The sequence below is a fragment of the Eptatretus burgeri genome, chromosome 5, assembly GCF_056783735.1.
Source record: "Eptatretus burgeri isolate ZD-2024b chromosome 5, Ebu_testis_v1, whole genome shotgun sequence".
Taxonomy (NCBI): domain Eukaryota; kingdom Metazoa; phylum Chordata; class Myxini; order Myxiniformes; family Myxinidae; genus Eptatretus; species Eptatretus burgeri.
Window position 1 is genome coordinate 39,741,902 of NC_140965.1, and position 24,152 is coordinate 39,766,053.

Here is a 24,152-nt window from a genome sequence, read left to right on the forward strand (position 1 = left end):
TAAGAATTCAATTTTCTTTATTTACACTTTCATCTTTGAATTTCCAGTGAAGAGTACCATTCATTCCAAGGATGGAGATGTACTTTTCAAAACACAATCAAACGTAGCTCATCCAGACTTCAGTGCAAAATTTGTACACTCATCAAGCTTTCCCACAACGCATCTTTCAAGGTCAGCATAATACGTTTTTAAAATGATTCGTGGCTCTCTATTTATTATGTATTAGCCAATACCACCTATCGCTTTGCTGATGGGAATACGAAGAGAGAGAGGGGAGAGAAAAAGAGGGTTGAGAGAGAGAGAGGGAGAGGGGTGGGAGAGCGAGGAAGGAGGGGGGGAGCAAAAATGAGTGGTAGAGAGAGAGGGTGGAGGGGAGGAGCGAGGAGAGGTGAGGGAACGAGGATGGGTGGGAGAGAGAGAGAGAGAGAGGAGGAGGCAGGGTGAAGAGGGGAGGGGGCAGTGACGAGGGCTGGGGGAGTGAGGAGGGGGTGGCGGAAGGGAAGGCAGCATGAGAAGAGGGGAAGGGAAGGTGTAGTGTACAGGGGCGTTACCGGGGCGAAAGTGCTTTCAATCGTCGATTGCAAAAGCAAGCTTGTTGCTATTGAAGACTTTGGTTTCTTCAAATCCACATTCTCAACCGTCACTAATAGGTACTCTCTCTGGTATTTGGTTTTCAAATGTTTTATAGCATTTTGGACATATTACAGTGATGAGCAATGTCTATTGAACAAAGTGAGCATGCGACTTTTGGTCTGTCTTCTTTAACCTTCCCGAAATAGTTCCAACCTACACTTCTGGACCTTTTGAACGACGTGTGAAAACTGTATAAGTCAATGCATTGCTTATCTGTCCATCAGCAAAGCAATCGGCGTGCTTCACCGGCGAACTCCAAATTCCTTGCTGCTCATTTAAAAGGAACACACCCTTGGGGCATGTTTAGCTTGAAAATGATTCGTTTTTGTTGCTATATTGCAAACGAGACACTCCAGGGGTGTGTTCCTTTTCAATTAATATATTACGAGGCCATATGTAACTGGAACATGCCCAACAGGGATGAAAAAAAAATTCCCTGACAATAAATAAATAAATAAAAATTGCTTCTTTCCATGAAGTAGGAATTACTCAGAACAGACGTCGATTCTGGTTCATTACTCGATTCCTTTTGATTCCATTGTTGGAATCGATTTCACCCACTACAATTAAGCACTCAAGCAAGCACATCAACGAAATGGTTGATTAGGAACGATTGGCTGGATGATACTAAACACTGTCCAGAGATGACTGGCGATGACCAGAGATGTCTGGAGTGTAAAACAATGGGCAAATTGGACAAATGAACACTTTTTAGCAGTCAGAACTGCTGATAAGTTCAATTCCACAGTTTAAATTTTGAAATTTAGTTCAGGTTAAGAGATTCGTGAGCTTATTGCATTTCAGCTGTAATGCTTGTAAATGTCCAGAGAGTTGTATGGTTATGGAGGGGGGAGGGGTTTTTGGAGGAGGTAAACATGAGGTGAGGTGAAGGAAAGGCAGATGGGCGGTGAAGTGTTAATTATGATTCTTACCGTCTTACCAAAATGATTCTGCATAGAATAACAGTGAAGATAGAAACAAAATAATATCTGAAATACAATTTCTAATGGTCATACTATAATCACCCCCCGTTGATGAACACCACATGGACACGTCTGGAGACAAACACTGTCCGAAGGTAAAACCGCTCAGACACGTCCGGAGACAAACACCGCCTGGATATAACCACCACCTGTACACATCCGGAGATCAACACAGTATGGACAGGTCCAGAGATGAGCACCACCCGCACATGCCCCGAGATAAATACAACCCAGACACGTGCGGAGACAAACATCTCCCAAAGAAAAACACCACCCGGACATAAACACTGCCCAGACACATCAGGAGACAACACCGTCTTGTCAATTCCTGACAAAACCACCATCCAGACATGGCCGGAGTATCAAATAATGTGTGAATATAACTCTGGAAGTTTTATAAGTATTACAGCTGAAATGCGCTCATCTCAGAAATCTCTTCACCTGAACCGAATTTCAAAATTTAAATGGCGGAATTGACCATGACAGCCAGTTCCAACTGCTAAAAAAAAAAAAGTTTATTTATCCAATTCACACATCGTTTGACACTCTGGACGTCTTCAGTCTCCAGATGGGGTTTAATATGTCCGTGCTGGCTTGGCAAGAGATTAGCCATCGGTTATAACAAACATCACCTGGAGACGCCCGGAATGTCAAACCATATCTGAATTCGACAAATGAATACTTTTTTTGCATTCGGTACTGCTGTGAAGGTCAATTCTGAAGTTTAAACTTTGAAATTCGGCTCAGGTTAAGAGATTCCAGAGGTCATCACATGTGTGGAAACTAAATAAAGGCACAAACAAGCAGATGCCTGGAATGTCAAACAATGTCTGAATTTGACAAATGAACACCTTTTTAGCAGTTCAAATTGCTGCTGAGGTCAATTGAGAAGTTAAAATTTTGAAATTCGATGCAGGTTAAATAAGAGATTCCAGAGATGATCGCATTTATGGAAATGAAATAAAGCTATGAACACTGGTGTCGCTGGCATTTATAAGCATTGCGATGTATCCAGTGGTTCATAGGTATGAAGATGAGGCATTCGATTTTTATGAGTGAGGAAAGTGAAAAAAAAAATTTAAGCACTTTCTCGTTAAGAAACCGTTGCAGCCTGTTCCAAGTACAGGCGTCGTTGAGCAGGCCCCCAAAGAAGGTGAATTAAGACCCCAGTAAGTGAGAGCTGGCTGAAAAGGGGCTAACCAACAGTCAACCAACCAACAGTTAACTAAACAACTCTCCTGAAACAACTTGCCTTCACCTCATGGAAGGCCAATCCAACTGAAGGCAATCTCAGTTCCCACCCCAAAGCTCATAACAAGTGTGTGTCTCCCCTCAGGAGAGCCAGAAAACAACATTTTTCTCATCTCAAGTCTGAAATGTCAAACCTGTCTCCTTCCACTAAATCCTGGTGGTGCCGAGTTACCTCCGCCACCGGAGGTGAAGGAGGTTATGTCTTCACCCCTTTCTGTTTGTTTGTTTGATTGTGTGTTTGTTTGTTTGTGTGCAGGATATCTCAAAAAGTTTTGGACGGATCCTGATTACATTTTGTGGACAGTTTCGGTGTGTGACAAGGACAAACTGATTAGATTTTGGTGAATATCTGGATAAGGATCCGGCTACTGTAATTTTTTGAGTGATTCTTCACCATGAGAGATGTAGCCAAAAATGAGAGTCCTGTATCGCATGATATTTCAAAAATGTATTGGGCCTGATATGTTCTTGTGGATCAGGCATTATGTGGCGTAGGTATGCGCTCCACTGAGCGCCCTTCTAGTTATCCCGCCCCCCGGAGGGAGGGAGCGGGATATTGTAATCGTCCGGTTTGTTACTTACGAAATCTAAAGATTTCGCAAGTATATTGATCACTTCCGTCCTCTGTGTGTTTGTTTGTTTGTAGGCACGATAACTCGAGAACGGAAGAAGCTACCAATGTCAAATTACACCACGTGATTCAGGAGGGTGATGGCTAGTGCTGATTAGATTTTGGTCAAAATCGGTCAAAGGTCAAGGTCACAGTGAGGTCAAACATTCGATTTTTGATGGTTTTGTACAGAATCATTGTAGAAACTTCTGGTTTGCTTCGCTACCTTCTCGAGAGACAGCTTTTATTAGACAAGGTCAGAGGTCAAGTTGACAATTTCATAAGTACCAGTCTATGACTGCTTGTATGTCTGTTTGTTTGTTTGTCTGTCTGTCTGTTAGCAACTTTACGGCAAAATGGCTTTAGCAAACACTATCAAATTTAATCCACAGGTGGGCAATGAACCTTGGACGACCCCATTAACTTTTGGGTCCAATTGGATCAAAGGTCAAGGTCACAGTGAGGTCAAACATTCGATTTTTGATGGTTTTGTACAGAATCATTGTAGAAACTTCTGGTTTGCTTCGCTACCTTCTCGAGAGACAGCTTTTATTAGACAAGGTCAGAGGTCAAGTTGACGATTTCATAAGTACCAGTCTATGACTGCTTGTATGTCTGTTTGGTTGTTTGTCTGTCTGTCTGTTAGCAACTTTACGGCAAAATGGCTTTAGCAAACACTATCAAATTTAATCCACAGGTGGGCAATGAACCTTGGACGACCCCATTAACTTTTGGGTCCAATTGGATCAAAGGTCAAGGTCAAGGTCAAGGTCACGAAAAGATCAAAATCGTTTTTCGCTCATAACTTCGTCAAAAATGATCTGATTTACTTCAAACTAAGCTTATAGTGAACCTTATTTTATTTGTCACTTATAATCATACCCATTCCTACAGTGAAAAATGCATATTTGTGAATATCGGTAGGGTCCGAAGTTTTCGGGGTCATGGTCATCGGTCAAAATTACAAATTTTCCACTAAAACTAAAACATGGTTACGAAAATACAACTTTACGGGAAAACGGCCGGCTCAAACACTGTCAAATTTTATTCACAGGTGGGTAATGATAGTCTGGAGTCAAAATCGTTTTATGATCAGAACGTTTTCATTTATTTGTTATTTAATATTCTTGTTATTTATAGTATGGACACGGTTAGCTGTAAACTAGTGGCCAAGTATATCTTAAGTTTATATTGTTTATTATCCACAAATACACATTTGCTAAGTAATGTAATTATTATATTAAGTTTAAGCCCAGTGTTATATGCTGTTTTAATACTTAAAAATAACTTTATGCCTTAAATGGGTGGGATTTGTTGTGCCTGGCACCACTTGTTAAGTCTGTTTCTGGCGAATGTTCCCCCTCAATCCTCTCCCTTACCTCAAATTGCCGCACCGCTGACACTGCACGTGAAAAGGCTGAATGCCTAAACTCCGTGTTTGCTTCCAAATCTTGTGTCCCGAACCCATCGCTTTCTGTACCCACCTTACCTCATCGCACCCAGCTGTTCCTGGACTCTGCGTCCTTTTCTCGTGACAAAATGGAGAGCTTGCTGTCAAATCTCGACTGATTCTACAACCGGTCCAGATGGCATCAGCCCTCATGTTCACGAATCCTGATCTGCTGCTCTTGCTCACCCTCTCTCTGTTCTATTCACCCTCTCATTTTCTCAAGGTCATCCTGCTTGGAAATCAGGAAACATGACCGCTCTGCATAAAAAAGGTGCAAAAACTGATCCCTGCAACTACAGACCAACCAGCCTGCTCTAAATCTTCAGCAAGATCATGGACTCTATCATCGCTTCAGACATCAAATCTTTCCTCTTCTCCAATGGCTTGATTTCCGACCATCAATTTGGATTTACACTCAGTCACTCAACTCTGGACATGCTACTTCTGCTTTCCCAACAAGGGATGGAGGTCCCAAATGCCAAACATGAGATGAGAGCCATCTCCCTAGACATATCGCGAGCTTTCGATATGGTCTGGCATCCCGCACTGCTTACCAAACTCTCTTCCTATGGTATCCAAGGCCATCTCCACTCATGGCTCGTGGACTTCATCTCCTGGCGCAGTCAACGCATGGCTCTTAATGGAGTTCTCTCATCCCCGCTTCCTGTCCAGGCTGGAGTTCCTGAAGACAGCATTCTGGGCCCTGTTCTTTTTCTTCTTTTCATCAGTGATCTCTCTGACTCTGGAAAATCCTCTTTATCTTTGTTGATGACTCCACCCTCTGCCTTACCATCTCTCGTCCCTCTGATCGGCAGGCAGCAGCCACTTCACTCTCTGCAGACATGGATAAAATCAAAAGCTGGTCAAACACTTGGAATATGTCTTTCAATCCTGACAAGTCTCACACCCTCAGCATGTCTCTCCGAAAGGACCACCTGGAAACCACCCCCCTCCCCCACCCCTTATATTTTCTCAACAATCCTTTTGAAGAAGTACTTTCATTCAAGTTTTTGGGTCTCACTATCTGCCACGATCTTTCCTGGGAAAGCCACATCTCCAAACTGGCTTCCAAAGCCAGTCGCCGACTGGGAATCCTACATCGTGCAAAGTCCTTCTTGTCACACCTGAGCTACTGTTCACATGCAAAGCTTTCATCCGCAGTCTGATTCAGTCCTACTCCACCCTCTGGGGTGGTGCTCCTGCCTCACGCTGTGGAAACCAAGGATTTTAGGATGATTGGTATCTCCCACGATGAAGCTGAGTCTTTGGGTCTCCCACTCTCTCACTGGAGGCATGTCGGTGGTCATTCTGTCTTCCACCGTCTCCTCTCTGGGATCCCCCCCTCCCACTCTCTGTGATCTGCCCCCCCCTATATTTCCTCGTTGTGCTCAAGGTCTGACAAAAGCCCCCTTCTGGTGAAAATGTTAAAATCAAGAATCACTGCTCACCTTCACTCTTTCATTCCTGTTTTCTCCCGCCTCTGTTTGGAACAAACTCCCACACTCTCTTCAATCCCACTCCTCCCTCCAGGTCTTCAAAACAGCCGTTCACCACCATCTCATATCTTTACTACCCCCGTTAATCCACCCCAAACCCACTTCCTTCAATTCCCCTGCTTTCCTTCCTGAAAGTCCCTGAAGTACCATCTTGTTTACCCCGTGCATCCTGCCCCATCCCACTCTCATTCGCAGATATCCTATTGTCTTTATTCCCCACTATTTTGTGCTTCCCTCTCCTGCCCCTCTTGTTTCCTGCCTTGCTATATGTTTCTGTGTATTAGCTCTTACACGAGCCTTGACTTGGTGTACAAAATATATATATATTGAGTAGGGATGAAGGAGCACCATATTTTTAGATCCTCGTGGAGAATCTCTAAGTCTTACTCACGTTGTTGTTCTTGTGGAATTTTTTGTTTCACAGCCTACAGTTTTCTTCAAAACTTCTTGAAACTTGGCGTATATATGTAAAAATACCCTGCGCAGACAGTAACGATCTCCGATTTTGAAAATTCCTCCTAGAAAAAAAGTTATGACGTAAAAATATCTCCGCTAATGGAAATCGCCCAAATAATTATCTCCGAAACTAGGCAAGCTTTTTGAATTCTGTTTGCGGGAATCGAACAGGGCATTAGCAGAGATGAATTACCGCACATATGATACATCACTATGATGTCATATCAATTTTTATGACATCATTCCTATTTTTTGTCATTTTTTGTTTCACAACCCAGAGTTTTCATCGGATCTTCGTGAAACTTGCCATGTATATGCAGAAAGCCCACATGCAGGCAGTAACCATCTCCGATTTTGGAAATTCTTCCAAGAAAAAAGTTGACATCATAATATTGCCGCTAATGGAAATCGCCTCTCCCATTATCTCCGAAACTAGGCAAGCTGTTTGAATTTTGTTTGCGGGAATCAAGCCGGGCATTAGTACAGATAATTTATCGCAAACCTGATACATCACAATGACGTCATATTCGTTTTTATGACGTCATCATTTAGAGGACGAGGATCTTAGCTCATTTGAGCTTGTTTGGCATAGAAGTCAATACTTTCCCCCCCGAAAGCCCGTGCCTCGACTTGTACTCAGAATGGACTTAGCTATGGTTTGAGACCTGCCATGCATTACCACGGAAGTCTGTGCCATGGCTTAGATTTAAAAAACATTGCAAAGTGTGATTTTTCTGAAATAAATTTTGTAATTGTTAATTTAAAATGCAGAACATCAGGTATCCGCAACATCGTGGATGCGTTTCTAGAAAGTGCTCAGTTAATCAGATAAGGTATTCCCATAGAAATGGTGTTATAATGCAGGGAGAGGTGAGGGGGGGATGCATTCCCAGTGCACATTTTCGGTCACCCTAAGATGACCTTAACCTCACTTACCTGCATATTGGAGACAGATATTCACAAAATCAAAAAAGAACACAAATTAAATACACAAATGCACATTTAAATGGACAGCAACAAGTTGCAGGTGTGGAGTGGAGGGGTTCCAGGGAGAGAGACTGGAATTGAGATACACTTCAGTGCACGGCTTTTGGTGCTGAGATTCACTTCAGTACATGGCTTATGGTGCTGAGATACTCCTGAGTGCACAGCTCGCCAATTCATTCACTTGTACATCAATTCATACACAACTCATACTGTACACTTCTGCATTAATTCATACATTTACACATCAATTCAGACACAATTCATACACTTGTACATGAATTCATAAACATGCATTAATATACATTCATTCATACACAATTCATACATTTACTCATATATTTATACTTTAATTTGTACACAATTCATGCATTTATACATTACTTCATGCACAATTCATACACTTATACATTGAATCATAAATTTATACATTCATTTATACATTTATACATTAATTTCTCCACAATTCATACACGTATACATTGAATCATGCATTTGTACATTAATTCATACACTTATATATTAGTTCATACACCGGGCGTAGTGGCGTGCGCCTGTAATCCGGCTACTCGGAGGCTTTGGTTGGAGGATCGCTTGAGGACGGGAGCTCTGAGCTGGGCCGCACTATGAGAGGGTGTAGGGCAGCCTGGAATCATGGCGAAACCCAATCCTTATCCCTGTGTCGTAAGAAGCGACCAGGGTTGCGTCAGGAAGGGCATCCGGCGTAAACCTGTGCCAAATCAGTATGCGGATCATAACGGATGATCCGCTGTGGCGACCCCTAACGGGAGCAGCCGAAAGACAAACAACATATATTAGTTCATACATTCATACATTAATTCATCCATAATTCATGCATTTATACATTAAGTAATAAACAATTCATACACTTATACATTAATTCATACATTTATACATTAATTCATCCATAATTCATACATTTATACATTAATTCATCCACAATTCATACATTTATACATTAATTCATCCACAATTCATTCACTTATACATTAATTTATACATTAATTCATCCACAATTCATACATTTATACATTAATTCATCCACAATTCATTCACTTATACATTAATTTATACATTAATTCATCCACAATTCATACATTTATACATTAATTCATACACATATACATTAATTTATACATTAATTCATACACAATTCATACACTTATACATTAATTTATACATTAATTCATGCACAATTCATACACATACATTAATTTATACATTTATACATTAATTCATACACATACATTAAATCATACATATATGCATTAATTCATGCATTTATACCTTAATTCATACACAATTCATCCATTTATACATTAAGTCATACACTTGCACATTAATTCATACATTCATACATTTATACATTAATTCATAACCTATACATTTAATCATACATTTATGCCTTAATTCATGCATTTATACCTTGATTCATACACAATTCATGCATTTATAAATTATTTCATCCACTTGTACTTTTATATACATTTTATTGTACATTCACTTATTCATTAAATACAATGTTGGCATGTCTTAGACTATCGTCTCTGTCTCTTTCAAAGAACATTTTGAAAGTCCCTCATAAATTAGTCTTAATATTGCCTTATTGTTCTTCCATATTATTTAATGTTATTCTTGATATTGTTTAAAACACAAATTGTGCAATACATCATGTTAAAAATGATACTGTTCTGCTCATCTTCCATTAACTCCTCCAGACTGCTTTTCCTGACACATCAGGGCAACTTAACTCCTCTTGGGATGGAGGAAACTGCATAACTAGCACTGGGTGCATTCCCTACCCAACTGTCACTTTTCTTAGCAAACACCCATTGCAGTTGGTATTTTTGGTCTACACGCTTACCGGTAGAGAAAAGGAAAGTGAATTCTTCCTGCTCTTCTTCTCCACAGTTCATATCCATGCACATGAAAATGGAAATTCTCTATAAATATGTTATTCATTTTGTGTGGTGACAGGATGGCCTCGAGGTGCACACCCTCGCCTCTAAGCTGTTTATCCTAGGTTATAATCCCAATCCAGCTATAAACTGTTATCCTGGTGTTTCACAGGCAGATGTATTCATAAATGCGTGTGCCATCCATTGGATGGATCCTGTCTGCTAGCATTTGTTGGTGGACGTTAAAAATCCCACAGTGTCCTTCGTGAAGAGTAGGCAAGCTATTGCCAGCACCCTGAACAAATTCCAAATTATTGTCCTAACCGGCAGAGGCCATTGAATCAATGGCACAATTGCGCACTCAGCCAATGATGCTACCCCCTTTTATGGTATTTTTCTCATCCCCTTAAACCCCCTCAACACCCTTTTCCAACACCCCCCCCCCAACCAATCTTCATGCAGACATTATCCAATCTTCATGTATACATTATAAATTTGATCTTTAACACTGAGAAATCACATCTACCTGATAATTTTACCACAACTTAGAGCTCAATAATACTCTGTTCCCATTCAGAAATGCATTTTTATTGTATGACTTTGAACTTTTTGATTCCAACATTAATGTTCTACTTGGTTTTCATCAACCAACCAAGCAAATGGTCAAAGAGCTTTGGTTGAAATGAAACAGACTGTTGATCAAGGTATGCTAATCAACATGGGAAGCATGGAGAAGCTGACCATTTGGGTGTTCACCCTTTGTTGGTGCAAAAGAGAGAAATTTAAGTTAACTCCCTGCCTTCAACCATTATCAAGCTCTGTATTTTTATCGCTCTGATAAGTCATCAAAAACTGACAGCAGTGTTACTCTCATTCAGTGGGACGTGCAGTGTGATACTTAATGTCGAGAGTCCTTCATTCACCAACCTCAATGTTCGCATGGATCAGGACAACCTAAAGGTTGAAATGTCTGTATCCACACCTGCAACCGGATTAATTGGCTTGCTGGTCGAGAAAGCCACACCAACAAAAATTGAGATATACACCAAAGATAAGGTACCAGATTTCCACCGGTTTCTGCTATTTAAACTACTAAGATTAAAATCACCTCAAAAATCACTCCAGAATAAATATTTTCGAACCTTGTTTGCCTTTTGCAATGGAATTCTTATTTCCTCCTCATGTTTGCAGGACACCCTGGAAAAGATTGTCCTCATTGATGCAGAAGTATCTTTGGATGACCCGGAAGCAATCATTGTCCTATCCAGCTGGCAGATCGGAACAATGGATGATGCAGTGGCAGCAACTCGGGTTTATACACCCAAGGTGCTCAATAACCTTTACCAAGTCACAAACAAGTACCACAAAGAGCACTTTGATATGGAGCTGCAAGAGGTAGCAAACAGACTCAGAGAAAACATATTGGTTTTCTTCGACATACTGCAAGCGAATTGGGCAAATATAAAGGAGGATGTCTACCAGTGGCTTAAAGGAGTTGGAAATCTTCTTGAAGAGAAGTTGGAAAACTTAAAACAAAAACTACCAGCAATGATCAACAGAATCCAGTCCAACATGCATATCATAATGAAGAAACTAACAAATCAAATCAAAGAGTCCATCCTGGAGATTATTGACATCATCAAAGAAAATGTTTCCTACTTAAGAGAAGAGACTAAGGAATTTACTGGAAGGTTCCTTGAGTGGTCTCGAGAAATGAATAGAGAACCGCTCATGAATCAACTATACAACTTGACAGAGAAACAAGTCACTATGGCTTACAAACACCTGAAAAACAATGCTGGCAGATTGCAACGTGAAACGATTAAAGCCATTGACCAAGAGCAGTTGTCTTTACCTTTCACTGAATACACTATCAAAGGCAAAGATGCATTAATTCTACTTGCTCTTTGGGAGGAGAAAGTTTACGACACAGTTTTAAAGTGGAATGCTGAGGAATATTTTGCAGCCATTGAAGAATTTGTCAAGTCCACCTTCAACAAAATTTCCAGGTGCCTACGGGCTGCCCTTGATTTCGACTACACTCCCAAACTTCAGGAACTCATGCAAAACTTACATGAATCAGAACTGTTCTTTTTGGCAGAAGACATAGCAACGGCTTTCGAATCATCATGCATCGCGATGATGGATACGATAAGCAATTTTTTGCAGCAATTTAAGGAAGAGTACATGCACATAAGTGAGATGTTGCGAGATTTTTGCAAAGAGCATTTTGAAAACACAGCTCTGAGTTGGACAATTAAGTACTGGGAGGTGGAAAACCAAATTGTTCAACTAATTCGAATGATTCTACCATACAGGGAGGAAATGGGATTGAAGTATTACAAAGAAATTATTTCAATAGTCAGTAACATGAAATCAGAACTATCAGACATAATCAAAGAAGATGATGCTGAGAAGTTGGCAGCAAAGATTTCTGAGATCAGAAATAAAATCAAGCAGAATGTATTTCAGCTTACCAATACAGCTCAAGTGAAGCTTCAAGAAATGTATTCGACTGCCGATGAAGCCTCAAGTACTGCTCACCGGAGAATCCAAATGACTTATGATATGTTCGTTGACTCTTTCGACCAGCTCCTGGAAGAGGGCAAAACAATTTCGAAGACATCACGCAAGAAGTACAATATATTTGCACGGAAATTCAAGGAGTTCCTTCAGGACCTCTACTTTTCCATTGTTGACACAGTAGAAAGGATTACGCAACATGAACCTGGACGTTTTGCAATGAGGATACCATATTCTTTCACGTTAGACTCATTCAATGAGTTGCCTCAGTTTGGTTCCGAGCTATTGCAAGAACTGATAGAAAATGTGAAGTATGAGCAAAAGTATTTGAAGAAGCAACTGAAAAAGATGCATGTGCACATTAGCAAGAACGTGGAATATACACAAGATATAATGGAAGGTGTTTGGTATATAATGCCTCATCTACTTGCTTATTGCTGCAAGAACCTCAATGAAACCCTGCATGATGTCATGCTTCAAGTTCAGAGCAACGTCGCTGAGTTCCAAGTGAGTATTGCAACTTCGTAAAGGATCAGCATTTATTTATCACCGATGGATTTGTATGGAGAGGTGCTGAAGAGGAACAGAAAAGGGGTAAACAGGAGCTTAGGGGAAAGTAATAGGAATGTGGAGGGAAAGGAAAGAAGGTGGAGAGCACTTATAAATTATAGTGAATGGACATAACAAGCGTGTATGCTGTATGTGGGGTATGTAGCAGGGGCGTGTCAAAATTATAATCTCTTCTTCTTCTTTCGGCTGCTCCCGTTAGGGGTCGCCACAGCGATCATCCGTATGATCCGCATTGTGATTTGGCACATGTTTTACGCCGGATGCCCTTCCTGACGCAACCCTGGTCGCCTCTTACGACACAGGGATATGGTACACCTATTTTAACCGGGGTATACACCGGCCCAGTGCACTGGTACTCACTTCGCCGACCTCGGAAGGATGACAGGCTGAGTCAACCCCCTGGTGTATTAATTCAGTGGCCCAACGGGGCTTGAACTCGGGACCTTTTGGATCCAAAGCCGCTGCCCTAATCACTGCGCCAACACCAGGCTGCGTGTCAAAATTATAATATTTTCGTATATAATAAATAAATGGCTGTAACGTCGTCTCATATCTGTTGCAACAAACAACTGCAGTTTATGGTTTTTCAGTTGGTAGTTTATGTCAATGTCATTAACAAATGGCTTTTGGGGATTATCACCATTTGTTTGTCTCTGTCTGTCTGTCTGTACATAATGTGGTAACGTAGGCCATAAACGCCATCTGGTGGCAGCCAGTATTACACGTTATCTTTTTTTAAGCTGAGTCCATCCGAAAAAGTGCGTACTATTACACTGTGATTAAGTCAATAAAGGATGTATTATTACAATGCGATCACATCTATAAAGTACAAACTATTAGAATGGATAATGCCAATAAAGAATTACAGGGTGGGCAGAGAAATGGGAGTTTTTAAAAACTCAATAATTAAATATATATTTTTGTATGTGCCAAATTACAAATATGCCATTTTAAAGTACATAGCATGCCATTAATTTCTTGAAGATCACATCCTTGAGGTGACCTCCGTCTCTGCACCAGCATTCCTCTCATCTTCCATGCATGTTTCCCATGACGTGGCGTAGCATCACCAAATAAATTCCGGCAATTTTTTGATGAAGTCTTTCTTTCAGCTCTTCAATATTGTGTGGACGATGAGCATACACTTTGCTTTTTAAGTGCCCCCATAAAAAAAGTGACATGCTGACAGGTCTGGGGACCTTGGAGGCTAAGCAATGTCACTATTCCTGCAGATGATGTGGTTACGAAAAAGTAATCATACGGTGGTCATTGACACTCTGGCGGAATGAGACATTGCACCATCCTGTTGAAACGAACTGGCCTCATTAATTTTAGGGAATCTAGTAGCTCGTTGATCAGTCAAAAAGTTGTGATCATGTTGGCGTAGCAGCGATTGGTTTTTAAAATATCCCTTTTCTCTGCCCCACCCTGTACTATTAAGAATGTGAGTACATGTACAGTATAAAACACATGTATTAACAACATGAGGGCATCTTAACGTACATAGCAAACCATAAAAATACATACACCTCAGTAAAATACATGTATCAACAAAATACATGTCATCAGAATGTGAATCGATACAATAAAACCAAAAACGCCTGTTTTTCCATTGGATGAACATAAATCCAGTTACATTACATCATCTGCACACCAGACAAATACACAACACACAAACACCGCAGAAAATACACCACACAAAACAAGTCCTTTCTTCGAACCTGTGGGAAGCACTGAATGGTTTGTTTCCCCCCCCCCCCCCCTGCCAGATGACAATATCTAAGATGACAGAATGGTTTACAAAAGTTGGCGAGAAATTACAATGTTTCAACATCCTTCATTTGATTGATCCTCACTTCTACAGAAGCTTACTTTGTAATTTTATGGATTTGTTGCCCCCTTTCACAGGTAAGAATTTTCTGAGCAATTGAGAGACACAGAAATATAGCACATCTCAATTTATTATCATCTTTTATTTCTTGTTACAATCCATTGAAGGTTCACCAGGTTTTTCGAGAAAACTGAATCTGCAGACAGTTAAGGAAAAATATAACTGGAAATCAATGTTTGTATCACTTCACTGTGTACAACAGTATTTTGTATTATCCTTATTTTATCTTGTCACTCACAGCTACAGGCATGCTGTTCAGCGATGGCAAGTATTTGGTGACATTTGATGGTCGGGTGCATGAGGTTCCTCAGATAAATGATCGATGTGCCTACTTGCTTGCTCATGACTTCCTCGATCAGAATGTCACCATTATCTTAACCAAGAAGGCCGTGATCGTCAGGCAGCTTGGCACAGCAGTGTATCTCTTCAGCAATGGAATTGTCTCCCTTGATGGTAAGCCTTCGTCGTTATGTAAAATGTTTTTAAAATCCCCAACCCACATCTGTTCATTTGAACAACTAATAAAAGCATTTTTATGGGTTGAGGAATCAGAGATTCATATGTATTAATTTAAGCATAAATATATTAATTAATTAATTATTGTGACGCAGCTGCAGGAGAACATCAGGTTCAGCTTCCATACACTATCAACATGAACGGGATGAAGATAGTGCAGCGTGATTTTTACGTTTATCTTGAAACCTCTGCTGGGCTTGTGGTTGTAGTTAAACCCAAACACAAGTCATTTGTTTTTCAACTCAACGGTTTCTATCATGGACGATCACGTGGATTGTTAGGGGTCAACAACAATGACCCTGTTGATGATATGAAGGTATGACTCAGAAAACCAAGTTTCATTTTAACCCATAATTGCATTTGTTCTCTTTTCTATCTTTATATGCAGGGCCATCTTAAAGTCCTTACAAGTCAGTACTGTATTGTGAGAAGCAATTGAAAAGCTATTTTGAGGAATCAATTTGTTGGAACATGAATGGTGTGAATATGTTGAAGTCCTAAGAACTTGTATTAAAGTTAATGGCTGCACTCAGTAAGTTTGTAATGTATATGATTGCAATGTAACTCTGCTGAACAAACATGTTTCGAGAGGCCTGACCATGTGCAAGGTCAAACCCAATTTATTGACTGTGGGCAAAATTGTTTGTGAAAAAAGTACTACTTTGATAAACTGATCACCATTCGAGGAGTTTACCAATGTAAGATGAAGTGAAACTCGAAGGTCATAACAAATTAAATTAAAACCCCGACAGACATCTGGAGGAGATAATGCAAAAGACATCGGACAGTTCTTCGGAGCATGGGAACTGACCGGACTGAGTGAATGTGCTGCCTCAAGTGTTGCTCAATCTTCTCACCGTTCCCTTTCTTCACCCAGGTGAGTAGACTGGGAAAAATCATTTTGCCTTCTATCATGCTGAAGCTACTTACAATAAAAGTGCAATAGTTATAACCTTGATAATAAACCTAATCTTTGTTGTGTCCCAGTCATTCAGACTTCTTCATACTGATTACTCATTCCTCTTTCTTCCCATTTCATAACCCACCAGGTGCAAAGACTTGCTCGACATCACAAACCAGACCTCCCCATACAAATCCTGCTTTGATTCCATCAACCCAACAGATTTCCTGAGATTATGCCAGAAGAGCAATGACTATTGCGCATTTTCTTATGCCTATGTAACTTTGTGCCAGCGGAAACTAATTCCATTTCACGGAGTCGATGATTGCTGTAAGTCTTACAAAGATGTGGATATATTAAACATATACATGCAATGAGAAATACAAGCGGCATTCAAAAAACATCATCAAACTATATACTCACAGGAGTTGACAAAGCACCGGATTTTATTTTCAATATAAGTATAAATTTCAGTATAAATGTATATATGTGATGAAATATTTTGCTTATTAATCATATATGATTATTTATAGGTTGAAATTTTTTTTTTTAAACGTTGACATTTCTTGGAATTATTATATTTCATTCCGAGAACATTTTGGGTTGGGATTATCCATAATCAATAAAAAGATGACTGTACCTAAGCAAAATCATACATTGATTTCCTCAGGCCAAAAGTGTCAAAAAAAGAAGAAAAAAAAAGCCTCTCAGCCTAAGGAAGTGGCAGCTCAATAAATCTGGGAGAGGGGTTGGGGCATCTCATCCGCGTTGATGATGGCCAATAGCCAGAAACATGTGTATGCAGATGTTGCCTCCCTTCGGCTAGCTGGTGTAAATTGATGATGCTGCTTGCTTAGTGCAGATCGGTCAGCAGGGGGCGGCAGTGAAGCTAAGCTGAGATCCCAAATTTATTACTACTTTCCTCGCTGTCAGTCAGTCGATCACTGCTGCCTTGGTTCTTGTTGCTTTCATAGGCACTACGGCAATGAAGGTGTGTGTGTGTGTGTGTGTGTGTGTGTGTGTGTGTGTGTGTGTGTGTGTGTGTGTGTGTGTGTGTGTGTGTGTGTGTGTGTGTGTGTGTGTGTGTGTGTGTGTGTGTGTGTGTGTGTGTGTGTGCGTGATGCTCTTCACAACAAATTTCTCACTTGATTGACTGGCAACCATATTTTCGTATTTAATAATTGTGTTTCTGTCTCTGTCTCTCCCTCATCCCCTCTCTGTCTGTCTTTATGTCTCTCTGTCTCTGTATCTCTCTCTCTCTCTCTCTCTCTCTCTCTCTCTCTCTCTCTCTCTCTCTCTCTCTCTCTCTCTCTCTCTCTCTCTCTCTCTCTCTCTCTCTCTCTCTCTCTCTCTCTCTCTCTCTCTCTCTCTCTCTCTCTCTCTCTCTCTCTCTCTCTCTCACTCTCTCACTCTCTCACTCTCTCACTCTCTCACTCTCTCACTCTCTCACTCTCTCACTCTCTCACTCTCTCACTCTCTCACTCTCTCACTCTCTCACTCTCTCACTCTCTCACTCTCTCACTCTCTCACTCTCTCACTCTCTCACTCTCTCACTCTCTCACTCTCTCACTCTCTCACTCTCTCACTCTCTCACACACCCACCTCATAAAAATGTTTTGTGTGAAATATTTGAGTGACATAATAGCTCTTTGATCTGCAGGTCCATCCTTTGCTTTTTTTTGTTTTGTGTTTTTTTGCAGTGCACTGCAATGGACGAAAGATTGGTGAAGAATGGAGTGAGATGGCATCAGACAAAACTGACATTGTACTCATTGTCTCTTTGAGTCATGTCTACGATGGTTCAATCATCGATTCCTTCCTAAAGAATTTCAACAACAAAGCATCTATTGAGGTAGAAGTATATGATCTCAGGGTAGCCTCTGAAAAGGATAATATTCATAATGCTGCACAATTTTTAAAATGTATTTTAACTTATACTCAATATGGGAAGGAGAGGGGTTGTAAAGACGTTTTTCAATCAAAAAAAAATATCGTCCCGATCACACGGATGCAGAGAGGAGCGAGATAATTTTTTGTACTTTGCCTGCCTGTTCAGTCAAGCAGAATTGAATATCATTCCAAACAGGAATCTTACTGTTTTTAAGGATGTCATAAAGGACACAACAGGCACAAATAACTAATGTAACTTGTTCGATCGGGTGGTGTAATCGACACAGGCTAAAACGATGGTAAAACTCGGAATTTATTTATTTATACACCTTTAAACCTCTTTACACTTTACTTGAATAAAATTATATAATTGAACACGGTAGAGCACAAGTCGCCTTCGTAATATTTCCAAGAACCATGCTACATGTCGATATGTACCATGAGAGGGTGTGGCATGTAAGAGGGTACAGTATTGTGGTGAAGAAGAGGCTGTCGATATGGTTATGTACCATACTGATTGATGCTGCGTTCAATGGCGATCAATAAAGCCTCCATCACCTCCATCTAAACTGCGACTCAACGTCGTCTTATTACAGTGTACGAGGGTGATGTATAAGACCGCTTCAGTGGCACTAAACTTCCGGATTTTTATAAAGATCTTTAAAGTAATTATTTTATTAAAATAGAAGTATATACTTCAACACTATGGAGAGTATCGTGTTCTATGAACTCTCTCGTGTATAATGCAGTAGCTACTGTCCACACAGCAATGACACTCTCAGATAACAAGCAGTGTAACGTGGTGTCGTTAAGGCCTAGGTCACATTTGCCACAGCGGCCGTAGGGTCTCCAAAATCTGCGGCCACTAGCAATTCTATGGCGGCCGCAGTATTTCCACGGTCACACAATGTAGCAGTCACATATGCTTTTATTTTTCGGGTAGCCGCACGGCATGTTTATAAATTGTGGAGACCGAAAACGTGGGGGTGCCGTACGGTCTTTGATTTGATGTCGCACGGTGACCTTAGGGCGTCCCTGCGGCGGCAATATAATTTTCAAGACAGACGCAAGGAGACCTCAAGGAGCCCGCAAGGTGACTGCAGGGAGGCCTAAGGCGAACGTGTGGCCAGACGGACGTTAACGAGTGGGTATATATATATATATATATATATATATATATATATATATATATATATATATATATATATATATACACCACTATATATAACTGAATATACTATAACTATAAGATACCGTGGTCCCCCAGAATCCGAGCACCCCATTGTTTGAACAAATTGGAATCCGAACAATTTTTTCGAGAAAGTTTGGCCCTAAAAACCCAATACATTTTTTAAAAACCGAACAAAGCGTGGCGTTCATGTTTGTTCACGTGTCTACCGCACCTGTTCGCCCCGCATCTTCGCGCTTTGTTCATTCAGTTCGTCGGTGGAAGTACTCAGTCACATTTGCTCTACGGCGAGGATAAGGCGGCCGTACGCCCTCTGAAATGACAGAAACGTGCGGCGGCCGCAGAGAAACTGAGGTGGCCTTAGGGTGTCCATATGCCGTTTGGCTATATTTTACAGGCCGTAGGGGCACCGTGGAATTATAACTGCAGAGTTATAACTTTTTTAATTTCTACGCTCGCCGAAGCAATTCGACAAAGCCAAGCTATGACGTAGATGTATTCCACGTCGACCGTACATAGGACGTACGGTGGGCTTGCGTTTTCCATGCGGCTGCCGTAAGCTCTTCTCAATGAAAAATGAATTTTCCCAACCCCCAAAAAATTACGGCACCCGCACGTTTTCGGTCTCCACAATTTATAAACACGCCGTTGCGGCTCCCTGAAAAATAAAAACGTGTGACTGCTACATTGTGTGACTGTGGAAATACTGCGGCCGCTTTATAATTGCTAGTGCCCGTACATTTTGTAGACCCTCCGGGCGCCGAGCCAAATATGACTTCGGCCTTACCTCGTGTTTTAACCTTCATTTTTTTTTTTTTTAAATCATCTTGTGTTTTAATTATTAACAAAAAAAGCAATCCGATTACGTGGTGTGACGGACTGTCGGGCAAAGATTTAATTTCACAGCAAAACCGGTTGTAATTTTTAATATCCATGATTACGTCAGCCCGATGCGTTTGATGAAAGTGATTGTGGTTCTGGGGGCATCATGTTTGATGAGCTGCCCTGGGGGCAGCGTTCTCGCAGAGTGCGCGAGCGATCGAAACCCAGGCCGGAGCACGAGCCTGTGTGGACCTTTGGATGTGGTGATTGTACCAGTTTACATACAATACACCACCACCGAAGGTCATTTACTCATTCTATTTTACCTTAAACATGGGGAATTTCAGTTTAAAGTGTTTTTAAAGTGGGTTTTATTTAGGTCCACGAACGGATTAATTCACTTTCCATTATTTCTTATTGGGAAAATATTTATTGATTCCGAACTTTTTGCAATCCGAACAGCCTCCTGGAACGAATTAAATTCGGATTCTGGGGGCACCACTGTGTATAGGCAAACACCTATACTCCGATCTCTAGCGGTAGCGCACGGTGGACGCAGACTGCCACGGAGGCCGTACGTAGGTGCACGGCGGGCGTAGGGGAACCATGCATCGACCTTGCGTTGCCCACAGGTAGTCACACAGACCGCAAGGCCACCGTACGGCGACCGTGTAAATAGTGCGGCCACCGTAATTTTTTGGGGGTTGGGAAAATTCATTTTTCATTGAGAAGAGCTTACGGCAGCCGCACGGAAAACGCAAGCCCACCGTACGCCCTATGTACGGTCGACGTGGAACACATCTATGTCATAGCTTGGCTTGTCTAATTGCTACGGCGAGCGTAGAAATGAAAAAAAAGTTATAACTCCGCGATTTCATTCCACGGCGACCCTACGGCCTGTAAAATATAGCCAAACGGCGTAGGGCCACCCTGAGGTCACCTCAGTTTCTCTGCGGCCGCCGCACGTTTCTGTCAATTCAGAGGGCGTACGGCCGCTGTATCCTCGCCGTAGAGCAAATGTGACTGAGGCCTAAGGAACCTCCAAGAAGATTAGACCACTGACTATCCATAATCCTGGTAGGAATTTATAGTTTGTTCATAGTGCTGGCGGTAACTTGCCTCATCTTCAGTTTTTACCTGAGCAACGGCACAGCTTATGATGCAATGACCTACCTGCAAATTGCTCGTCCGACACTTTTATAGTCAAGGTCCAGAACTTAGGCAAGACAGTTCAAAATGAAGTGTACCATCTCTGCACCATCCTATCAGACTCTGAATGCAATGTGTAATAATGGATGAGTCCTTTATACTGATTGATACATGTTCAGTATACCTAACATTATTCATTTAAATTACCCGCAACACCATCAGCCAGAGAGCCCTCTTGTGTGGACGTTCGGGATACTGAACATACATCCAGGACTGAGGTTATCTAACCTGAGCATTCCAGCGGCTGAGTAGGTTAAGCCCTAGTTTCATTACTTGGTTTCATGTTTCATTTTCATTTTTACAATTGATTGCCATGATTGGTAAAAACACTCACATGAATGTCAATTTACTTTAAAATAGCAAATAACATTGAAAATTGACATTAAGCTATTCCTCTGGTTCTATGGCTATTTCCTGTCTGCTGACTATAAAGTAACCGGGCAATTACAGGGTTTTTCACATTCTCCATTTTACACAACCACTATGAAAGGAGATTACAGGCTGTTTCCTTCTTTACAGGAAGTTTCTAGAACTTGCGTGTTCCATCAAACTTCATATAAATGTGAAGGTCAATTTTACCCTTTCATGAATAATCAACCAGTTCTATGGCCTGATATAAAAGTCAGTCAGTCTGACATTATTGATTGTGTCATTTTCCTTATTTGTTCATTTATTTATTTTCCAATAACAGTTTCCTTCTAACAATTTTAACTGAATTTATCTGCTTACTCCTTTTAAAGCTATTGTACTTTCTTTTTCTGCTTCAAAGTTAATTGGCCAAAGATGTTGTGATAACCCTCCCCACTTCAATCCATAAGATCTTGTTTTAAGAATGACTCTACTTCTTTCACAGCCCCTATTAATCCCACTTTCTTTGTGCGTCCGCCAAGGGGAAAGTTTGACCCAGATCTTTCAGAAACCGGCTGGTCAAGCTTGGTGTTTGACTAGAGCTCATTTGAGGCAGGAATTTTGTAATTTGTTCATGGTACCGGCTGTACCTAACCGACTCTTCACGAAAGACACGAAGGGATTTTTAACGTCTACTAGCTAATGCGAGCAGAAAGGATGTTCGGCTTAACGTCCATCCGAGGGACGGCACATGTTGTGATGCAATGTTAAGTGTGCAAAGCACTGATCAGATCGTCTATGTGAGGAATCGAACCTGGACTAGACGTGTTTGCCACCCCTGCACCATCCTCTTGAGTCCCATAATAATTATGTTGTGTTTGGAAAATGCTTGTAATTTTATCGGGGACCAAAAGATGCTCTTTATTATGAAGGCACAAGTGAGTACAAGTTTTTAATTTTTCTTATTATTTGGATCATTATACTGTTGTCATGCTGTTTTTACTGCTGCAAGATGTCAATGATCAAAGCATAAAGAATTGATGATTATTTTTCTTAATCTATAAGCCTGTCTTTAAAGTATATAGTTTCTTCCTTGGACTCATCAAATGTAAAATGTCTTTCAGAGGTTACGTTATGGCCTCATCACATACGAGAACACCCTTGCTCAAATGAGAATGATGGATGGAAAAGTTTGGGGCAGTGCCCAGGAAGTGGGGAGTGTTCTTTCGAACCTTGCTTTTGATGGACGGAAGAGTGTTTTCCCAATGGACGTGGTTGATCGACTGATTCACTATGAGTTCAGGCCCGAGGCTAGCCGCATGGTTATTCTGTTTGCGGATGGCATTGAGGTACGTGGAGAAAAGAATGGGGGGGGGGAAATGATTATGATGACATAAAGGACTTGCTTTTCAACATATCAAATCAAATTAGGAATAGGTAAGAAAGCCATCTTTAGAAAGTAAACTTTACATCAAACCTGTAGGCCCACACAAGGTGCTCATAAATGATCCTCATGATGAAACTTGCAACAATGTAAGATTGTTCCATTTTTTTTTTTCTTTTTAATTTGTCGTGATCAACAAATTTAAAATACTTGGAGTAGAATTTTGTCGACCATAAAAGTTTTCTTTATCGTTTTCCAAGGAGAGTCTGAAAGAAATCCAGAAAAGTAATGCAAAATTGAGTCCTGTTTAATTCCCCTTTCTTTTAGGCCTCTGACGACCTGCTGAATTTTGTTGAGTGGTTCTTCAACAAAGAAGGCACCCAGTTCAGTGTCATTACCCCCAATAAATATTTCCCAGAAGAGGTGAAAAATGGTAAATTTGTGGGTCTAACTAGCAATGGAAGGCTTATACCAATGGTGCAAGGCCGCAACGCCGAGAAGCTTCACCTCCCCAGAGGAAACCTCATCAGCATTGTCAAGCAAACAAATGGTAAGACTAAGAGTTACTCAGACACATGCCCTTCATTCTACAGCATAAGTTTTTATAATCACTGACGATGACCTTGGACTTCATATACTCCATTATATTGTTATACGAGGAGGTGTTAGTAAATCTGTTACCTAACATGAAGTTAACACCAACAATAATGAAACCATACAATTATTCGGGTCATTTTACAAAAATAGGACCGCACATCCTGAAGCTCACCTGGATCAAAAGTAACAGTCACTCAAACCACCAGCAGACCCTCTCAGACCCTGTTTTTTTTATGCCGTCAACAAACGTTGGTACGTCATGGGTGGTAAAGATTGTGCTCCACCCCTGCCCCCCTGTAGACCCCTATAATGAGTGCATGTGTTGAATTGGTCAACAAACAACAAACCAGATTTGAAGCTTGTGGCCAAGTTTCATCAAAATCGTGTGTTTGGTTCAAGCGATAATGACTGTTGTTTACGGACTCACTGACTGACTCACTCACTCACTCACTCACCCACCTACGGATACTGCTCGATCCCAAAAGCTCACCGGATTAAAGTCCAGGTGAGCAAAAAATATTTTTAGAAAT

At 40.9% G+C, this 24,152-nt stretch overlaps 1 protein-coding gene across 2 annotated transcripts in view; it reads left to right on the forward strand.

Moving 5' to 3' along the window:
• APOB (apolipoprotein B) overlaps positions 1-24,152 on the forward strand; it is a 95,747-nt gene that overhangs the window by 70,909 nt on the left and 686 nt on the right. For both annotated transcript variants that reach the window (XM_085881549.1, XM_085881551.1), the window contains 11 exons: positions 48-171; positions 10,661-10,838; positions 10,974-12,812; positions 14,645-14,783; positions 15,007-15,219; positions 15,378-15,598; positions 16,035-16,159; positions 16,332-16,513; positions 17,884-18,035; positions 22,766-22,990; positions 23,353-23,575. In XM_085881549.1, coding sequence (XP_085737675.1) covers positions 48-171; positions 10,661-10,838; positions 10,974-12,812; positions 14,645-14,783; positions 15,007-15,219; positions 15,378-15,598; positions 16,035-16,159; positions 16,332-16,513; positions 17,884-18,035; positions 22,766-22,990; positions 23,353-23,575 — 3,621 coding nt within the window. The remainder of the gene's footprint in view (positions 1-47; positions 172-10,660; positions 10,839-10,973; positions 12,813-14,644; positions 14,784-15,006; positions 15,220-15,377; positions 15,599-16,034; positions 16,160-16,331; positions 16,514-17,883; positions 18,036-22,765; positions 22,991-23,352; positions 23,576-24,152) is intronic.